General features: G+C 53.8%; 3 protein-coding genes across 3 annotated transcripts; 1 reads left to right on the plus strand and 2 right to left on the minus strand.

Moving 5' to 3' along the window:
* Positions 1-2: 2 nt before the first annotated feature.
* C25H1orf74 (chromosome 25 C1orf74 homolog) lies at positions 3-1,086 on the minus strand. The gene has a single exon (XM_036398609.2). It carries the CDS (start codon positions 1,084-1,086, stop codon positions 304-306), a length of 783 nt encoding a protein of 260 aa, XP_036254502.1. The 3' UTR covers positions 3-303.
* Positions 1,087-1,885: 799 nt separating this feature from the next.
* Positions 1,886-9,624, minus strand: IRF6 (interferon regulatory factor 6). The gene is made up of 8 exons (XM_036398421.2): positions 9,567-9,624; positions 5,705-5,881; positions 4,649-4,853; positions 4,105-4,227; positions 3,855-4,001; positions 3,231-3,623; positions 2,738-2,856; positions 1,886-2,447 (listed from the first exon to the last, which is right to left on the minus strand). The coding sequence occupies exons 2-8, from the start codon at positions 5,876-5,878 to the stop codon at positions 2,226-2,228; spliced, it is 1,383 nt and encodes a 460-aa protein (XP_036254314.1). The 5' UTR covers positions 5,879-5,881; positions 9,567-9,624; the 3' UTR covers positions 1,886-2,225.
* A 4,881-nt stretch (positions 9,625-14,505) lies between these two features.
* GUCA1B (guanylate cyclase activator 1B) lies at positions 14,506-17,741 on the plus strand. The gene is made up of 4 exons (XM_036398491.1): positions 14,506-14,709; positions 15,972-16,121; positions 16,947-17,061; positions 17,614-17,741. The coding sequence occupies exons 1-4, from the start codon at positions 14,506-14,508 to the stop codon at positions 17,739-17,741; spliced, it is 597 nt and encodes a 198-aa protein (XP_036254384.1).
* The last annotated feature ends 913 nt before the right edge of the window (positions 17,742-18,654 follow it).

Raw genomic sequence — 18,654 nt, forward strand, 5'->3', positions numbered from 1 at the left:
TGTGGTGTTCAAATCATTTATTAACCTTCAGCTGCTCACTGCAAATGAATACACACTGACTTTGCAGGGTGTGATGTGCAGGCAGGCAGGACCGAGGCAGCAGAGCATCTGGGAGCACACTTGGTTTTTTTTAAAAGAAAATGTACTTGGTTTTGCCACCGGCCTGCAGTGACTGTCACAATTCAGCCTTCAGTGCTCAAGGACCACGAGAGACGCAGGGGACAACACGCACAGGGAACTGGATCTTCTGCCTTGGTCCCTGATGCAGTGAGGAAGGCTAAAAAGTCTGAGTACGCTCGTGTTTTACAAGGCAACCGCTGGAAGAGACACGACCTCGCTGGAAATGCAGAGATCTACAAAATCGCTCTGAGCACCGAAAGCCTCCTTGAGCTGCTGGCACCAGGCATCCAGCACGTCCCTGAGCTGGGCGCACAGGCTCTCGGGGACGCTGAAGGAGCAGATCTGCACCCTGAGCCCATCCTTGATGCGGGGGCAGGAGGCCCGGGCCGTGAACACCCTCAGCGGGGTCAGCGCCAGGCAGTTCTCAGCGCCCTCGGCGAAGGTGTACACGGCGGGGTAGCCCAGCAGCAGCCCGGCCACGGTGCACAGGTTCCAGCCGCTGGGGACGACCTCGCTGGCGGTCACGGGCTCGGCTCCGGCGGCCTCGGCGTCCCGCAGGTGGCCCAGGAGGGCGGCGAGGTGGCGGCGCACGGCCTGGGCCTCGCCGGGGCCGCAGAGCGCGGGGCCCCGCCGCGCCGCCGACACATCCACGAGCGGCACGGGCCGGTCCCGGGCCAGCCCCGGGCGCAGCACCAGCGCCGAGCCGCCCATGGCCAGCACGTGCAGGCGCTCCGCGGCCAGCCCGGCCTCCCGCAGCCGGCCCAGGTAGCGCCGCAGCTCGGCCGGGCCCGCGGGGCCGCAGTCCCACAGCAGCGCCGGCTTCAGCCCCGCCGCCACCGCCAGCACCTCCCCGGCCGCCTGCAGCGCCCGGGCCGCGGGCAGCCGCCGCCTCCGGCCGGGCCCCTGCGCCTCCCGGGCCGCCGCCACCAGCAGCGGCACCGGCAGCGCCCCGGGGCCCGGCGCCATCAGCGGAACCCGCCGCGGTTCCGGGGCGGGCCCGAGAGCGGCCCGGCCCCGGCGGAGCCGCCTCCTGCGGGGCGGGACCGCCGCGACACGGCCTGGGGAAGGACCGGGAGAAGGGCCGGGGCAGGCCTGGGCTGCGCCATGGCCGGGGGAAGGACCGGGAGAAGGGCCGGGGCAGGCCTGGGCTGCGCCATGGCCGGGGGAAGGACCGGGAGAAGGGCTGGGAGCCGGGCGGGGACAGTGGCACGGCCCGGGGAAGGACCGGGAAAAGGGTCGGGACTGTGCCATGGCCGGGAGAAGGACCGGGAAAAGGGCTGGGAGCTGGGCCGCGGCCCAAAGCAGGGCACAGGGACAGTGCCCGCAGTCCGGGCACAAAGCAGGGCACAGGGACAATGCCCGCAGTCCGGGCACAAAGCAGGGCACAGGGACAGTGCCCGCAGTCCGGGCACAAAGCAGGGCACAGGGACAATGCCCGCAGTCCGGGCACAAAGCAGGGCACAGGGACAGTATCCACAGCCTGTGCACAAAGCAGGCACTGCAGGGACAGCACCAAACCATGCCGGGAGCTGCTGACAGCTCTGTACCATCACTGAGTGCTCAGGGTTGTACAGATCTGAACAATCAGCCCCCAGCAGGCTAGAGAACCTCCAGAGATTGTTTCCAACCCCATTCTGTTATATATGCATTTACAATGCCTGTGGACAGGCATCCCTATAACCCCCCCCCTCCCCACTAAAAGGAGTATCAGCCTTCGAGGTTGCTGTTACAGCCCCATTAAAGAGAAAAAAATGAGACAAGGTGATATTGTCCAGGCAGATTTAATAGAGCACAGATTATTTTCTTTCTCCCCTTCCAATGATCAAGTGTTTATATACATTGTATTATAGCAGATTAAAAAATATTACAGAATTGAAATCTGATGTATACAGAGGAGTCGTTTAAGCAAACAGCTGAAAAGGGTGAAGGAGTTAGAAGCATTCCTGTAATCCCCTCTGTTTTGAGCCACTTCCAAAACAAAAGCACCACAAATTGCTGAAACTGTAGAAGATGACAAGATTTACAGATGTTATTCATTCAGGCTGAGGCAAGGCACAGGTTAAGAAGCACTCCTGCATATGTACAAGGCCAGAAGCCAGGGTGGGTCACTGTGCTGGGAGGGGCTGTGCCATGTGCATGGCCGGGGCCTGCATGGGCCAGCCCTCCTGGTGGTTCTGCAGCAGGCGGTAGAGCTGCTTCAGGTGTGCCACGATGTTGTCCTTGATGTCGGGCGTGGAGATCTGCAGCCGCACGCTGCCGCTGTCGAAGGAGCGCGTGAAGTCCCCGGAGAACATCTCGTAGATCATCCGTGCCACAACGGGGATGACCTGGTGAAAAAGTCCCTTTTTTAGCCTGAAGGCATGTGGAATATCCCTGCTGCTCTGCAGGAGCCCCTGTCCTGGATGCAGAGATGGTTTCCACAATGCCCTAAAACGCACTCACACACCAATGCTATTCAGCATTGTCACATTTGTATTTGCTCTCCCAAACCACCAGTCACTGGAGTTTCCCTGGTGTCAGGAGCCACAGCAGAAAGTAACAGGTCTCAGTATCCATGGGAATTGTTCCCAAACCAAACAAGGCTGGCACACGTCACCCCAGAGCCCCAGTGCCCTACCTGCACCACGATCAGCTTCCTCTCCCTGGGTTTTCCATCGGGCCACTCTTCTCCAAAGCAGAAGTAGATCTCGTATGGTGGCTGTTTCTCAATTTGTCCCTTCTGATGGGCAATCAGCTCTAGGAGGAAAAGCAGAGAGCTGCAGGGTTGTCCTCTTTAGGCTGGAAACACCCATGACATCCCACCTCATTGCATCACCCCCGTCTTACCTACACAGTCCTCTGCCACCTCTCACACAGTTACACCTCACCCCTTGCACGTGAAGTGCTTTCTTTAAAAGCAAGGCCCTCTGATGTCTCTCAGAGCATTAAATGAGTGTACAGTGCCCTTCTCCTGCCACACACCCGCTCCAAGCTGCCCTGAAGTCGGGAGCAGTGGCCCTGACCCGCTGTCCACACCTGGTGCACCCAGGCAGAGCCCAGTGCAGACCACCCTTTCCAACAGTGCCGTGCCCGGTGTCCAAAGCTGCTCTCCAGAAGCAGAAGTCACCTACCGCTTAGGAAGGTTTCCAGACAGAAGAGCTTGACCTTCTTTTGCCTCTCGATGAGGTTTGGGGTGGTGGAGGAGGGGGCACAGGGCCCAGACCAGTACACCTTGCACTGGCAGAGGCGCACGGCGTAGATGGCGTGGCCGCTGACCTCCAGGATCAGTCCCCTGTCCATAACATCCAGCAGCCGGCTCGTGAAGATCTTCTGCCTTTCGTTGGTGATCTGCTCCGTCCCTGGGAACTTGACTTGCTCCAAACTGATGGGCCCAAAGAGCTCCTCCTGGTCTGGCATAGGGCCCAGCTCCCCGTAGAAAAGTCTGCAGCCCTGAGGGTTGCTCACGGTCGTTGTGGGCCCAGTCTCCTTTCCTCGATATTCAAACTTGATTTCTAGGTCTGTCACTGAGAGAGAAACCATCAGTGTGCCTTTTCCTGGAGCACCAGCACAGAGACACCACACAAGCCCCGCCACCCTCACAGGGATGTTTAAACCACACACAGTTCTATTTAAACTGCACAAGTTCTCCTCACTCACTCACTCACAAACAGCCACAGGAAAAAAGGCAAAACACTATTTTCTGTGGGGTTTTAAAGCACAAAAGCAGAAGCACTGTTACAAGCCCACGCACGTACTTGGCAGGGAGCTGATCCAGAGCTCAGGGCTGCTGAAGAAGTCGTGCTGCAGCGCCGTTGGGGGCATTTCCATATCCAGAGGTTCATTCTTTGGCCACACAGTTTCAGAGCTGCAGTTTTCTGCACTGGCTGGAGCCATCGGAGAATCTACAAAAAGGCAACAGCTCCTCAATAAATCAAGATTTTACTTCAAGCATGGAGCAACTTACAAACAAATACCTTCACTAATACATCAGTCTGTACCACCAACCATTGATATTAAGAAATGGAAACGTCTCTTGAATTGGGACATGCTGAGATTGATTCAATTCTTCCTCCTCTTCATCATCAAGATCATTATCCTTTTCATCCCACGGAGCTGAGCCAGTGGAACCTGCAAACAAGCACATTCTTGTGGGTGGATGATCAGCATGAAACACTGGGAAAAGATCATCTTCATGTTGGATATTAATTTGTGTATTTTTCAAATTTCAGGACAAAAGGATAAATCTGATCCATACAACATGCTAATTTCAGTTTAATATATAATTCTAGAAAGTGAAGGTTAAGTATTGATGAGGTAAGACACAGTATTGCCAATATTAGACTGTTTAGCAGGAAAACATACAACTGTGTGCAGCTTTTTTAATTTCAGGACTAAAGGATGGTTCAAAGTCCTTGTAGTTTAAATACGGGCTTCACCTGGGAGCTGCTCCTGCTGCACAAGGGCAGCTGCAGAGTTAATGCAGAGAGGGAAGGAGCTCCCTTGGAGCAGTGCCTGCCCAGGAGCCAGCCCGTGTCAGCAAGGCCCTCACCTGGATTAATGATTGATCCCTGGGACTGAGGGATGTCACACACTTCATAAATTTTTATTGGGTTCATGGGCACCTCCTTGGTGCCATCGTACATCAAATTAAACTCCCGGCTCTTGTTAAGTGCACATCGGAGCTGGGCTTTCCACTTTGCAGGGTCTGGCTCGTCCACTCCTTCCTGGTACTTTCCCGTTTCCACGGCCCATGCCTGGGGACAAAGTACAGCCAGCTCAGTCCAGCCCTCTCCACAGAGCAGCATTTATCAGAAACCAAACCTCCAAACAAATCCACCGTAAAATCCTTCTCTTGCACAAGTCTTAGGCAGAGCTCTCGTGATAACAAAAAAGGAAATTCCCACTTTAATAGTTTTTCCTCTTAAAAGAAAGTGGAGGAAAAAAAAATGTAAATCCAAATTCCAAAAGAACGTTCACAGTTCTGGGTTTGAGGTTTTGTGGGTCTCAGATTGAACACCAGAAGTCATTTTTGACAGGGAGCCTGTGCAGGAGGAATGGACTCAGTTAAAATGGAGTGGAAGGACAGCCACAGACATCCGGCTGCCCTCTCCCTCTCTCACCCCAAAATCTGATCATTGGTCCAAGATGCCTCCAAGACAAAGGTCAGAAATTCCTCAAAGGAGTGCAGGGAGTTACAGTGAATCCCTTGGGATAAGAATATTAGAGACAGCAGCGATGAGTGCTTGTGATGAGCTTGTGGTGGACCTCTTAAGGCTTATGTAACAGCATTTCATGGTTTGCTGCCAAGGACAAGCCAGTGACCACATCCCAGCCTGAGCACATGAAGCCAACAGCAGTCATCTTCCAGAGACCAAGGATAACACAGCAGCCTGCCTTTGGTGGTGGGAAAGGGTTAAAGAACTCAACACCATCGCAGGCAGTGCCAAGCTTGGCATCCAGGTGCACAAAGTGGCTTTTCTGAGGTCAGATAAATAAAATGTGCCTGCAAACAGCTCCCGAGCCGCCTGTCCAGCTCCCGGGCCAACAATCCAGCCCTTTGTGTGCGTTCCAGAGCTGTGGGATGCCCGAGCTCGCCCCGCCTCACCTTGAAGATGGTGTTCTCCTCCTCGTGCTGGGGGCTGTGCCGGGTCGCGTGCTTCCAGGGGATCTGGAAGCGCTTGGCCTCGCGGTTCAGCCAGATCAGCCCAGGGTACATCCCGCTGTCCACCTGGGCCACCAGCCACGGCTTCAGCCGCACCCTGCGCGGGTGGAGGGCCATGCTCTGCGAGGGGGACAGCAGAGCCACTGCTGGAGGTTATTTGAGCCTCACTGGCTTCAAAGAAACGGAATTCACGTAACGAGAAAGGGCCCTGTGCTGTGTAAGTGCTGCTGTTTTTATGGTACTCACCCTGAGAGCACCAATCCAGGTTCAGCTGGGTGACTCCTCTGCCAGGGAGAGTCACACACACCTCCCTGAGGGGGCCCAGAGCTGTCACAGGGACAGCAGCTCACATTCAGTGTTCCAGGGCATTATTTGTGCTCCACGAGCACATGGAGCGCGAGCTCTGAGCAGAGCTGGGCTGTGAACCCTGAGCAGGAGATAAAGGCACCAACAAGCCACAGCAAGAACAGGCAGCAGAGTTTCCAAAGCCTCCACGTACACCTTGGAGAAGGGGCTGATCTGATCTCTGCTCCTGCAGTCCTGTCAGACTCTCAGCAAGGAGGAGAAAGGCTCACCACAACTGGGAGGCTTTAACTGAGGTGCAGGGGCCAGGCTGAGGCACAGGGGCTGTTCTACCACAGCCACAGACTCTGAAAGTCATTTTATGACTTTTCCATGAATGCCCTGAATGCAGCATAATCACTGGCAAACAGCAGTGACCTGTAATAACCAGGATGTTTATCCAGAAGGACATGAACTGCAGGTCTGCCTGCACTGCTGCTAAAAATCGACTGCTGTTTACTTAATGTTTTTGTTAAGTAGCCCTGTGCTGCTCATACAATTGCAGCCAGCCAACAATATTTTCCTTGTGTAGAACAAAGCCAAACAAACAAAATTAACGTGTGTCCCTCTCAAAGAAGAGGCAACATTCAGTATCTGTAGATTTTGGGAGGGGATTTCTGCACTACGTGTGTGCTCAAAGGGTGCATCTCCCATATTCCTTTGTAAATCCCGAAGCAGAGGTGAGAAATTACAAATATTCCCATTAATAAAGCAGTTACAGGACATGTAAAACCTTTGCCATGAGCCCTGAATATTGCTGGAGGAATTGCAAAATGTGTCTGGTAGCAGAGATGGAGAAGATTAAAAAAAAATCCTATCCAAGAACTAGTCCAGGAACAGGTTTTATTTGTTCAAATACCTGCAGATCCCATTCAGAGGCAAGCGCTCACACAAAATTAATCCAAACACAACTCAGTTTATCTGTTTATCTTTTCTGCAAAGAAAATGTTCGGCTTCAACTGCAAACCATTTTTAAATAATAGTTTGAAAATGTGTGGGCACATTACCAGACTGTTTCCCAGGAGCTGCAAAGGATCAGGAAGCAATCATCAAAATTATATTAGTGTTCCTGAAACTCTGCTGTGTTGGTTCTCCATGTTGAAAATGCTGTCTGAATTAAACCTTCAGAAGCATGCTTGCAAAGACACAAAGTCCAGGTTAACCCTGGACTTGGAATTGAGACCAAAATCAGATACTGATTCCTCTTGAAAAGGAAAAAAAAAAGTGACATTTTGAACAATCCTAAGTGCTGCTGCTTTCCACCATTTCTTTTAACGTTACACCTCACTTAACGTTAGAAGCAGTCCCTGCTAATAACATGTGCTGTGCACACACATTTGCAAGACACAGAGTAAATTCAAATTCCCAGAACATGAGAGATTTGTGCCTCTGCCCCGCAGAGGAGTCGGGTGACAAGGTGGGTGCTGGCAGGGATTGTCCCTGGGCCCGCAGACAGCGTCTGCCAGCGCTCAGGACTACAATGCTTTATGACCTTTTATCACCAATGACTTGTTGACACAATAACTGAGAGCAAATCAACTTGAATCCCATTGCTGGGCTCAGACGGTGAGTCAGCCTCTCACAGCCTTCAACTTCGATCCAGTGGGTTCCACTAATGCCAGACACCTGAGGAATGGCTGGGCACACTCACGGTGGGTTCCACTAATGCCAGACACCTGAGGAATGGCTGGGCACACTCACAGTGGGTTCCACTAATGCCAGACACCTGAGGAATGGCTGGGCACATCCACGGTGGGTTCCACTAATGCCAGACACCTGGGGATGGCTGGGCACATCCACGGTGGGTTCCACTAATGCCAGACACCTGGGGATGGCTGGGCACACTCACAGGGGGTTCCACTAATGCCAGACACCTGGGGAATGCTGGGCACAACCATGGTGGGTTCCACTAATGCCAGACACCTGGGAATGGCTGGGCACATCCACGGTGGGTTCCACTAATGCCAGACACCTGGGAATGGCTGGGCACATCCACGGTGGGTTCCACTAATGCCAGACACCTGGGGATGGCTGGGCACACTCACAGTGGGTTCCACTAATGCCAGACACCTGAGGAATGGCTGGGCACATCCACGGTGGGTTCCACTAATGCCAGACACCTGAGGAATGGCTGGGCACACTCACAGGGGGTTCCACTAATGCCAGACACCTGGGGAATGCTGGACACACTCACAGCTCTGCCAAGGCAGAGGCTCCTCAGTGCAGAAAACCAGGGGCTGTCCAGCTCCCTTTATTCCCACTCAATCTGGGTGCTGGGTAGGGATAATTAGCAAATCCCTGTGCTGCTAATGCAGCTCTGGTCAGTGAGGTAATTACTGCCTGTACCCTAATGATTAGTATTTCTCCTTGCAGACATTTGGCCCAACAAGAGCCACTCCAAGTCAGGAAGGAGCAGACAGCCTGCAGGCACTCCCCGGAGGGCTGCAGAGGAGTGACCAAGGTCAGGGACAGCCCTCGTCAGCTGTGGTGACACTCGGGGCCCTGGTGAGGTCCCAGACAGTTCAGCAGCCCACAGAGCACCAGGAAAACCATCCTGAAGCCCAACTCAGCTTTGCTGCACGGATGCTTTTGCTCCTCGCCTGCAGATCCAAATATACTCAGTGTTCCTGCTCCACCTCATCCATTAAAACCTCTGAAGATGGAAGGGTCTTCTCGGGGTTCACTCCTGCGAACCCCCAGACCCCTCTCCTTGCTCGTTACCTTTACTTGACTGCATTATCCTGGATTTCATGGACCTGTATTAGTTTTTTCAAAGGCAAACCTTCCCGCAGAGAAACAGGCTGAATTGCCATCCGACGCTGAATCACCTCCCTGCACCGGGAACCTGGGGCTCCCGCATTTCACAGCTCCGTACATCTCCTGCCTCCCGCCCCACTGCTGTCCCCAGCACACCCGAACACGATCAACTCTTTGAATTCCCAGTTTGCGCACCCCAATCTGGTCACCTCAGCCCCCGCCACAGCCGGGCAGCCCCTGAAATTGGAAGGGGCGCGAGTTGTAACACAAACCGTGGGGATTTGGGGTGTAACAGCTGCGATCCGAAGGCTACAGGGGGTGGGGGGAACACACCAGCCTTGCCCTAACTTTAGGCCTCGCTTTACAGCCATAGGAAGGCGTAGCCCGGGGCGAGCCCGGCGCTGCCCGCGGAGCCGGGGGCAAGGAGCGCTGAACTGGCGTTCGCAGCGGGCTCTGCCCTCCCGGCTGCGCCCGGGCCCGCACGGCGCCCCCGCACCGCCGCCCTCGCCCCGGGGCCGGGCGCTGCAGCCTGCAGAGCCCGCACGGAGCCCCGCGGTGCCCGAACCCCGCACCGGCCCCGCTCCGAGCCCCGCTCCGGCCCCGCTCCGCCCGCAGCCCCACGCGGGACGGGGCCGCGCCCGGCGGCTCCTGGGCCGGGCGGCTCCGGAGCCGGTACCGCCCGATCCCCGCGTCCCGCACGGCTCACCCCGTCCGTCTGTCCGTCCGTGCGGCTGGGGCGGGTCCGTCCCGCGGGGGCTCGGGGCCGCCCCGCGGGGCCCGCGCGTGGGGCAGCGGCGCTCGGGCAGCGGCGGCCGCGCTCGCCCAGCGCCCGCCCCGCCTCACCTGGCCCGGCCCTCACCTGGCCTGGCCCGCCCCGCCTCACCTGGCCCCGCCTCGCCCGGCCCGGCTCTCACCTGCCCCGCCTCTCACCTGCCCAGGTGCGCTCCGCGCAGCCGCACCGCCCGCGCCGCTCCCGCAGATGCCCCCGAACCCCGCTCGGGGATAAGTGGAGCTCCCCGCACCCCCGCCCTTCTGCCGTGGCCCTTTTCCTGTCAAGCGGAGTATTTAGGAAACTTCCAAACGGGATTATTTTTTTCCCCCCTGGTAAATGGAGTGTTTAGGAAAGGAAGTTTGCTTTTAAGCGGAGTATCTTTGCCTTTTAAATGGAATATTTTGGGAAGAAAGCTTTAAGTTCCTGGGCTTTTTCGCAGTTCAAAGCATACTCAGCTGAGTCGTGGAATCTCGGCATGATGAAGGCTGGAAAAGACCTCGAAGATCATCGAGTCCAAACATTAAAACATTAACCCAGCACTGCTGGGTCCACCCCCAGAGCGTGTCCCTCGGCACCACATCCGCAGGGTTCTGAGCACTTCCAGGGCCACTGGCTCGCTGCTTCCCCGGGCAGCCTGCTCCAATGCCTGTCCATCCATTCCGTGAAGAAATTCTCCCAAATATCCAATCTAAACCTCCCCTACCACAACCTGAGTACGTTTGCTCTTCTCCTACATCCATCCATCTGTATAAATCCATATCCAGGCAATGATGAGGCCAAACCATAAACTGAGCTCTGATTAAAGCCACAGGCACACAGTTTTTTTCTCTGAAAAGCATAAAAACTAAAAACCTCCCTCTTCCCTGGCGCCATCCCCGCTCTGGGTCACACCTACCCCTGGGAAGGGGCTCAGCAGCTTCTCCCTGGTCCCTCTGCAGGCTCCTGCCCTCCAGCCTCGCGTCTTATTTATTTTCCTCGTAGGTGGAGAACCGTGACTCAGTGGTGAATCTTGGTTTCAAGGATCATACAGTGCTTCTCCTTTCAGTTTCAATGAACCAGAAAAAAAAATGGGAATTTCCTTTTTCACCCTGAACACTGTGGAAAATACTGAGCCCTGGCTTTGGGAAGGCTGACTTACAGCCACAACTCAGTCCTGGGCCAAGAGGCTGGAACTGGACGCAATCTTGGAGATATTCGCACACAGAGACAAAACAATTCACTGTTTTTCTGGGCAAGTTTGCCTCGCTGGATAGCGAGTGCAAGGTAAATATTTCAGGCTTCATTCAGCGTGGAATTCCACTCAGAGGAAACATGCCGGAGTTTGTCAGCACATAAGAAAATCTTCCTGGCAATAAGCAGAGTACCAGATGTGACACTCAGAGCTCTCTGTGCTGGGTGAGAGGGGTTCCCTTAGTGGTACCTGACCAGTCCTGATGTGTAAATCAGGGGACAGCAGCTCCTGGAGTAAAACACCCCTGTTATTCCTGCTGTGTAAAGCATGCAGTGGTAGGACAATTTTGGGAGCAGCCAGGAAGAGACACAGGCAGATATTGGGCTGAACTCCAGGGCAAGCTCTGCAGCATCTTTGATCTCTCCTCAGCCAGGCCAGCACAAAAGTTCCTGCATTCCTGCTGTCCACACCTCTGTCCCACAGGGAAAAGGGCAGGATGCTCTGGGCTGGCTGTGCTTGTGGGGGCTGCTGAGCAGGGGGACACCAGGGCAGGGCTGGCAGTGCCTGGCCAGGGTTTGCCCTTCCTTGCCTGGCACGCTGGGAGGACACTCGAGATGCTCAAGCTGCAGGAGGGGTCCTGGGGCAGGTATTTAAAAATGGAGCAATGTGGCAGAGCAGCTGGGTGAGGACTGCTGAGCCTGGGAGCTTCAGCCTGGAGCAGGGTCCAGTCCTGCCTGCAGTGAGTGCCTGCATTATCACCTCTGCGGCTGCTCAGGGCAGGCAGCTGCCCCTGCTGCCTCTGCCACAGCCTCTGCTGCCCTCCCAGCACCGACACACATGCCAAGCAGATGAGTCTGCCCAGCCCTCTGCAGGCTTTGGTGGTTTTCTTTCCTCCTGAGTTTCTCCCAGCCCGTGCTGAGGCGTGTGGCAGCACGTTGGGGTAGGCAGCTGACGGGAAAGCGGCTGCACATCTTTTTCCATGCTCTTGGCTGGGAAACTGCCCGGCTCTGCAGCTGCAGAGCTGACAATGCAGGGTAACTCATGAGGCAGGATGTGCAGTCTGGTGTTACCTGTCTGTAACTGATCATCCAAAGTGTTCACTCTGACACAGCACACCGAGCACTGATCCTGCTCCTTCAGGCACACAAACTGCCCCAGCCTCTGCACTGTGGTGTTTTCTAGAAATTATTATTTTTATTTTTACTTCTCTCTGCCTATATTTACCTCTATCTGGATCATTTTTTTAATCAAATGAAGAGGTCTTTTGGCTGATAAACTGTACCTTGTGAAGGGACATCCTGCTGGCTGAGACAGCAGCTCCTCCAGCAGAGTCTGCAGAGCACACAGAGGATGTGCAGAGGAATTTTCATACCAGGAGCTATGGGATTTACTTTATTTCAGTGCCAAATAAATATCACTATTTTATCAACACGATTGTATGTCATGATACCTGCAACAGCAGCAGCTGGGCTTTGTGCTCCAGGTCTCTTGCAGCCCTTTGTTCCCAGATGGAGAAGATTGCAGTCATCAAACAAAAAGGAACCATTTTCTCTCCTGGGAACAGATCACCAAGTTCCCATAAGGCAAAACAAAATTATGCAATGAGTCAAGACAATGTCCTGGGCATGTGGAGTCTTGCTGTGTGCTCTCAGCACTCACATTCCAGCAGGCAGCTCCGTGCAGGAGAGCAGCACAAAATGGTGGAGAGGCCTCACCCCTGCACATCCCAAACTCCCCAGCTGTGCTGCAGGAAAAAGGAACAAATCCTTCCCACCCTGTCCTGGCAGCCCCTCTGTGGCCTGGGGCTCTTTGTGACCCAGGGAGAGCTCCTGGCCTCACCAGCCAAGATAATCCCAAAAATGCTATAAAATCAATAATGAACATGGCTGTGGCTACCACAGACTCCTTTCCAGTAGCTCTAGGGAAGAGGAAAAAGGGGGGATGGATTTATTGTTATTTTTCTGGTGGCAGCCCCACAGCTGCTCTGCTGTGGATGAGGCAGCTCCGAGTCAGGGGCTGAAGCACTTCCAGAAGGAAGGGCTGGGTTCATTGTTGTGTTGCATTCTTCTAGGCACGAGGACAGACAAGAATATCATTAGATATAAATGCTTTAACTGAAATAGAACAGTCTCAAATTTTCTGGCAACTTCTCTGGCCCTTCCCATCCACCTCCAGGCTTCTGCTGTGTTGTCTCTGTCCTCTCTTTGCTCTTCTTTTAAGTGAAACCAGACCTTGCCTGGGTATCCTCACATGTAAAGGTGTAAGGTTGTGTTATACTCCTGCAAAGCTCTGCGTGTATATATAAATATATATAAATATATAAATATATAAATATATAAATATATGAATATATATATAAAAATATATAAATATATAAATATATATATATACACACAGTACCTCTGCTGGGTCACTTGCAGGTGTGAGTGGATTCAGACCAACCCCACTCTGACAGTGCAGCATGAATTGCTCCACTGTTCTGCAATATCAAATTCAATTTTCAGCCAGGTTCTTAACCAGTATTCTTCCATGAGAGAGGCTCTTCTTACCTAAACAACACCAAAAAAAGTTCCAAAAAATGAGCAGCTTATATCCATCTGGGCCTTGGCATGTAGGATAAGAGAATCTATGGTTTCCTATTAATGCTGCTCCAATCCTCTTAATGAAGATATTGGGCTGGCTTGGGCACATTTATAGCTCAGGTCATTCTTTCCACTGACACAGATACTGGTGGGTTCAGAACAGTGGGGCTGGTGTGCAGAAGGCTGCTGGCTGTGAGGAGGAGGAAGGGCTCTGGGGGGTGCTGAGCAGAAGGAGCCAGCCCAGGGAAGGGCTGCACTTTGCCATCAGAGCCATAAATCAGCCTCAGGGGAAGGGGCAAGCGGGGGAATTTCCATGGACACAAAGAGGGGAAGGGAATAAGGAGAGTGTGCTCTAAAAATATGGAAATAAACAACTCCTGCTCTTTTTAGCTTAAAGCTTTAAGATGGAGATGTGTCAATGAGAGGGATATGTGTGTATCTAGATACCTTCACTAATTGTCTCACAGCCTACAGCAGACATGCAATTAATTTAATCCACCAGCAGGTTTTTCTATGGAAGCGTTTGTTTTCTCAGGATCCCCTCTCTGTAGTTGCTGTTTTTCCTGTGCCCCATCTCACTGAAGCCCTGAGCAACCCCCACAGGCAGTAACACAAGCCAGCACTGCAAAGATCAATGTTCCTTCCCCTATAATCCCTTTTTTCCCTAGAAAACTCTGCAGGACAGAGAGTGGGGCTGTGTGCTGTGTGTACAGGGAACCTCTGCTCCCAAATTCTTTGACAGGGAGGCATCAATGTGTAGAAAGACCCTGAGCCCCCGGAGTTTGCTTCTAAATAGGGCACAGCTCAGAACATCTGAAGGTCTCTGGGGCTCATGGGTGGGAATCTCCTAATGATCTTTAGTTATTTTTATCCGTGCCCAGTGCTCAGTGCTCCGGGGCACAGGAGCCACTCTGAGATCTCCTGGGGAGTGCACGGAGCTGCCAGCAGCTGGGCAGGGGGGAGGAACAGAAAATAAAGCACAGAAAAGGGAAGGTGACATAGCAAGACACAGCACTAACATCAGAGGAAGGCACGGGACAGAGAGAAGAAAAAGAACGAAGGACTTTGGCAGGGTTTTTCTTCTTTTCCTTCTGTTTTTAATCCTGCTTTCCTGAGGAAAATGGGGCAGCAGTTCACCAATGCTGAAGGGGAGCAAGGAGAGATTGATGTTGCAGAGCTGCAGGAATGGTACAAGAAGTTTGTGGTGGAATGTCCCAGTGGGACCCTCTTCATGCACGAGTTCAAGAGGTTCTTCGGGGTCCAGGACAACCAGGAAGCAGCAGAGTATGTGGAGAACATGTTCAGGGCTTTTGACAAGAATGGGGTAAGTGCTGAGAGGTTCTACACTCATTTATTTCTGCATATTATATATATAACATCCCCCAGTGATGTTATATCTATAATATACAGAAATATTCTATTTCTGTATAATATATATTCTATATTATACAGAAATATATAGAATATATATTATACAGAAAATTATACAGAAATATATCCCCCAGTGAGGGCAGGAGAAGGAGCACAGGCTGGCCTGGATTTATCTCCTCAAATCTCCACCTAAATTAAGGTCAGAATGTCCCCTTAAGGGACTAAGGGTGGATTAAAAAGTTGAAACTTAGGCAGTCACACTTTGAGGCCCTCAAATAGCCAAGGCTCCCACATGGCAAAAATGTTTCTGTGTTGAGATAGAGGGGAAATTACAGTGCAGGAAAATCCCACCCAGGCTTGTTCTGTGTTGGAGGAAGTGTCCTGTAGCAGGTACGAGCAGGTGGTTTGTAATAAAATATAGATTTTATCTTTGCTTTCCAAAAGCAGAGGAACGCTGAACAATTCAGACATTCTGGGTTCGGTTCCCTTTGCCATATTTGCCATGGGACACCTGGGGAAAGTGGGATTTGTGGTTCAGCCACAGCTCCTGCATCCCTGCCCTGCTGCCTGGCATGCTTTGGGTTCTCAGCTGCCCTGGCTGGGCAGCACTTGCCAATGGGTAAATTATTCTTTTCCTGAAGCTCCTGATGATGTGGGGATGTTCGTTCCTTGTATGAATACAGGAAAAGGGGACTCAGGCTCTTCATCCCTGATCAACTCATCTCCCTGAAGCTCCCTTTGAAAATAGGGTCAAAATCTCATGGAAGTGGCAGCAAAAGTCACTTTATGGGAAAGGGCTTAAAAAGGCCCTGGAAGATGTTGGCAGGTCAGGCTAGTCTCAGAATTCCAAGTTGTGAAAAACCAAATTCCTGCAAAAAATGAAAGGTTCAGATCCCAAATTCCGTTATGAAAGCTGTGGGGAAAAGGCAGCAGAGCAAACTGTGCATAAAAGATGAAGTCCCACTCCTGATTTACAGGAGTTTTCCTGACAGGACAGACACTCTGGTTTTGGGGGATGCAGGATGGGGAGGAGGAGCCCAGCCTGGCTGCAGGTCCTGAGCTGCCACAAACCCTCCCCAGAGTGCCAAGCAAGCACCTGTCCCTGCCCTGTCCTCCTGGCAGCTCCAGCCAGGTTTTCTGGGAGCTGTAAAGCGCTTTTCCATCAGCTCTCTGCCCAGCCAAGTGTACCCAGCTGCTGCTTCTGTGTTGGCACAGGACAACACCATTGATTTCCTGGAATATGTGGCTGCCTTGAACCTGGTTTTAAGGGGGAAGCTGGAGCACAAGCTGAGGTGGACGTTCAAAGTGTATGACAAGGATGGGAACGGCTGCATAGACAAACCTGAGCTGCTGGAAATCGTTGAGGTAGGTGGGCATTGCCCAATCCCTTCTTTCAGCAATCCCTGCTCTGTGGCAACGCTCTGAGCTGTGCGCAATGGGGTTTGTGGCAATGGGGTTCCAAGGGTGCTGTGGGGCTGAGCAGGTCCCCAGGTACCTGTGCTCCTGGGGCTGGGGGGCACTGCTCATCCCCATGAGCGCCCCAGGATGTGCAATGCCCCTCCTGGGGTGGCTCTGGGCAGGCAGGTGAGCAGCTGGGAAAGCAGGGCAGCCTGTCTGCGGCACCTCCCCCTGCAGTTTTGAGGTCAGCCAAGAAGTGCCCAGAACTGTGAGGCCACTGCTAATCCTCTCTCTGGGAAGGGTTGACACAAAACCCTTCAAGCTGAGCAGCAAAGGTAACCATGGACAGGTGGTGCCATGGCAGGGGGAGATACAGGCTGAGCCTTTCCCTGGCAAAGGGGGCAGAAACTGTGCCTCAAAACATGAGCTGAGCCAGGCCTGATCTGCAGCCTGGGCACTGCTTCCCCAGCGCTGGGGCAGTCCAGGTGTGCCAGCAAAATCTCCCACTCAAGGCCTGTGATTTTTCCCATCTGGGAAATTCTCACTTTGTTCTCTGCCAGGGAGCCCTGAGCTCTGCCCAGTGAGTGTAAGGAGAGCAGGAGGGCAGCAGCCTCACAGAGCACATGGGGCCATTAATGTGCAGCCACGGGGTCAGGGGTTCCATTCCAGATCGGAGCTGCTGTTAGGGGCAGATCTTTCCAGAAAGGTTCAACCTTTGAGAAAGGCCTCCACAGCCACGGGGTGCCAGAGAGCTCAGTGCTTTCATTGCCCTGACTTGGGAGCTGCTTTCAGTCCATCTACAGGCTGAAGAGGGTGTGCTGGTCGGACGTGGAGGACAGGACCCCGCTGCTGACCCCGGAGGAGGTGGTGGACAGGATATTCCAGCTGGTGGATGAGAACGGGGATGGTGAGTGATGCCCAGGCTGCATTCCTGAGAGCTCACCCGAGCTGGGCTGGCCAGAGATCACTGGGCTCTCTTGTGTTCTCACAATGGACAGCTGGGCTTGGTTCTGCTCTGTTCCACAGAGCCAAAAGTCTCTTGGTGGAGCCGGTGAAATCCTTTTTGTTGTTATTTTAATGTACAACACGGAGGAGTCACTGCTGGGGCAGCTTTGGTGCCACTCAGGTCCCATCCTCTGGCAGGCCCAGGGCAGGTCCCAGTCCCAGCACCAGGAGCTGGCTGAAGACACTGGTTCCAGTCAGGCTGGGCCTTGCAGGACCTGGCTGGGTCCTGGAAGGGCCTGGGTGAGGCCCTGCAGCATCCAGAGTGTCCTGTTGGGATGGGGCAGGGGGGACGGGCTGGGTCACAGCCCCTGAGCTTCTCCTTCAGCTGCAGAGCTGGGGGATCCCCCGAGATCGAGCCTGATTTGCATTTTATCTGTGCCTGGGTGGAACCCTGCCTCCTCCTCCTCCTCCTCCTCCTCCTCCCTTATCTGCCTGTCCCTGCTCCCGCCCACAGGGCAGCTGTCCCTGGACGAGTTCATTGACGGGGCCAGGAAGGACAAGTGGGTGATGAAGATGTTGCAAATGGACGTGAACCCCGGGGGATGGATCACGGAGCAGAGGAGGAAGAGTGCTTTGTTCTGACAGGATGCGGCTCTGGCACGGCTGGGACGGCGATGCCGAGTCCCGAGTGTGACCCTTCCTCCCTCCAGCCTGGTAACGACTTTCCTTTTGAATTCCATCTCAGCATCGATGAAAACCTGAGTGGTTTAAGGATGTAAAACCCAAAGAGCACTGCAGGTACCCAGGGACTGTTTCTGGCCCATGAATAAGTCTTGCTGTGTACACAGTCCCGTGTTTGCCAGCTCTGCTTTTTGGTTACACCCCGAGGAACAAACTCTGGTGTTTTCCTGCAGCAGGGTTTGGGGCTGGCAGTGGGGATGGAGCCTGGTGCTGTCCCAGAGCAGCCTGGTGCTGGCATGGCTCCCTCCTGCAGGGCAGCACAGCAGCTGTGGGATGCTCGGGGGTCTCTGTGTGTGTTTTGTAGCCTTTACTGCTGCTCGTGTCCAACAAAACCCCACCAGAAATGAGAACTGGGTCTGAGCAGTGGCCAGGACAGCACACAGAGCTGAGGAACAACCTCAGGGCTGGGCAGGAGCAGCAGCAGCTCCTTCCTGCCTGCCCAGGGGCCCGGGGGGCTGAGGGATGCTGGCTCCAAACTCTGGCATTTCCCAGCCCCACTCAGAGCACAGAACAGCCCAGGGGGGACTCAGCTCCTTCCAGCCCCTGGCTCTGGGGAATCCTCACTGGAGCTGCTCCTCCTGCCCTGGGAGAGGGGAAGAGCCCAGGGAGCTCTGGGATTTTCGCTGCACTGGGAGAAGTTTGGTGTGGGAGCAGAGATGAGGGAAGGGCAGGGTTGTGCTTGGCAGTGTCTCTGCAGTGGGAGGATTTGTGCTGCTCCATTGGCAGGACCACAGAATCAGAAACCATGGGTGGTTTGGGTTGGGAGGAACCTGAAAACTCCTCGATTTCCAAGCCCCCTGCCCTGGGCGGAGAT

This window comes from Molothrus ater, chromosome 25, assembly GCF_012460135.2.
Source record: "Molothrus ater isolate BHLD 08-10-18 breed brown headed cowbird chromosome 25, BPBGC_Mater_1.1, whole genome shotgun sequence".
NCBI classification, from domain to species: Eukaryota; Metazoa; Chordata; class Aves; order Passeriformes; family Icteridae; genus Molothrus; species Molothrus ater.

Bases quoted from the DNA above. Each gene is read 5' to 3' on its own strand.
- IRF6 (XM_036398421.2), bottom strand. From the start codon at position 5,878: ATGGCCCTCCACCCGCGCAGGGTGCGGCTGAAGCCGTGGCTGGTGGCC. The intron at 4,854-5,704 runs GTGAGGCGGGGC...CTTTGTCCCCAG, and splicing joins AGGAGAACACCATCTTCAAG to GCATGGGCCGTGGAAACGGG. The intron at 4,228-4,648 runs GTGAGGGCCTTG...GCTTGTTTGCAG, and splicing joins GGGATCAATCATTAATCCAG to GTTCCACTGGCTCAGCTCCG.
- GUCA1B (XM_036398491.1), top strand. From the start codon at position 14,506: ATGGGGCAGCAGTTCACCAATGCTGAAGGGGAGCAAGGAGAGATTGAT. The intron at 14,710-15,971 runs GTAAGTGCTGAG...GTGTTGGCACAG, and splicing joins GGGCTTTTGACAAGAATGGG to GACAACACCATTGATTTCCT. The intron at 16,122-16,946 runs GTAGGTGGGCAT...AGCTGCTTTCAG, and splicing joins AGCTGCTGGAAATCGTTGAG to TCCATCTACAGGCTGAAGAG.
- C25H1orf74 (XM_036398609.2), bottom strand. From the start codon at position 1,086: ATGGCGCCGGGCCCCGGGGCGCTGCCGGTGCCGCTGCTGGTGGCGGCG.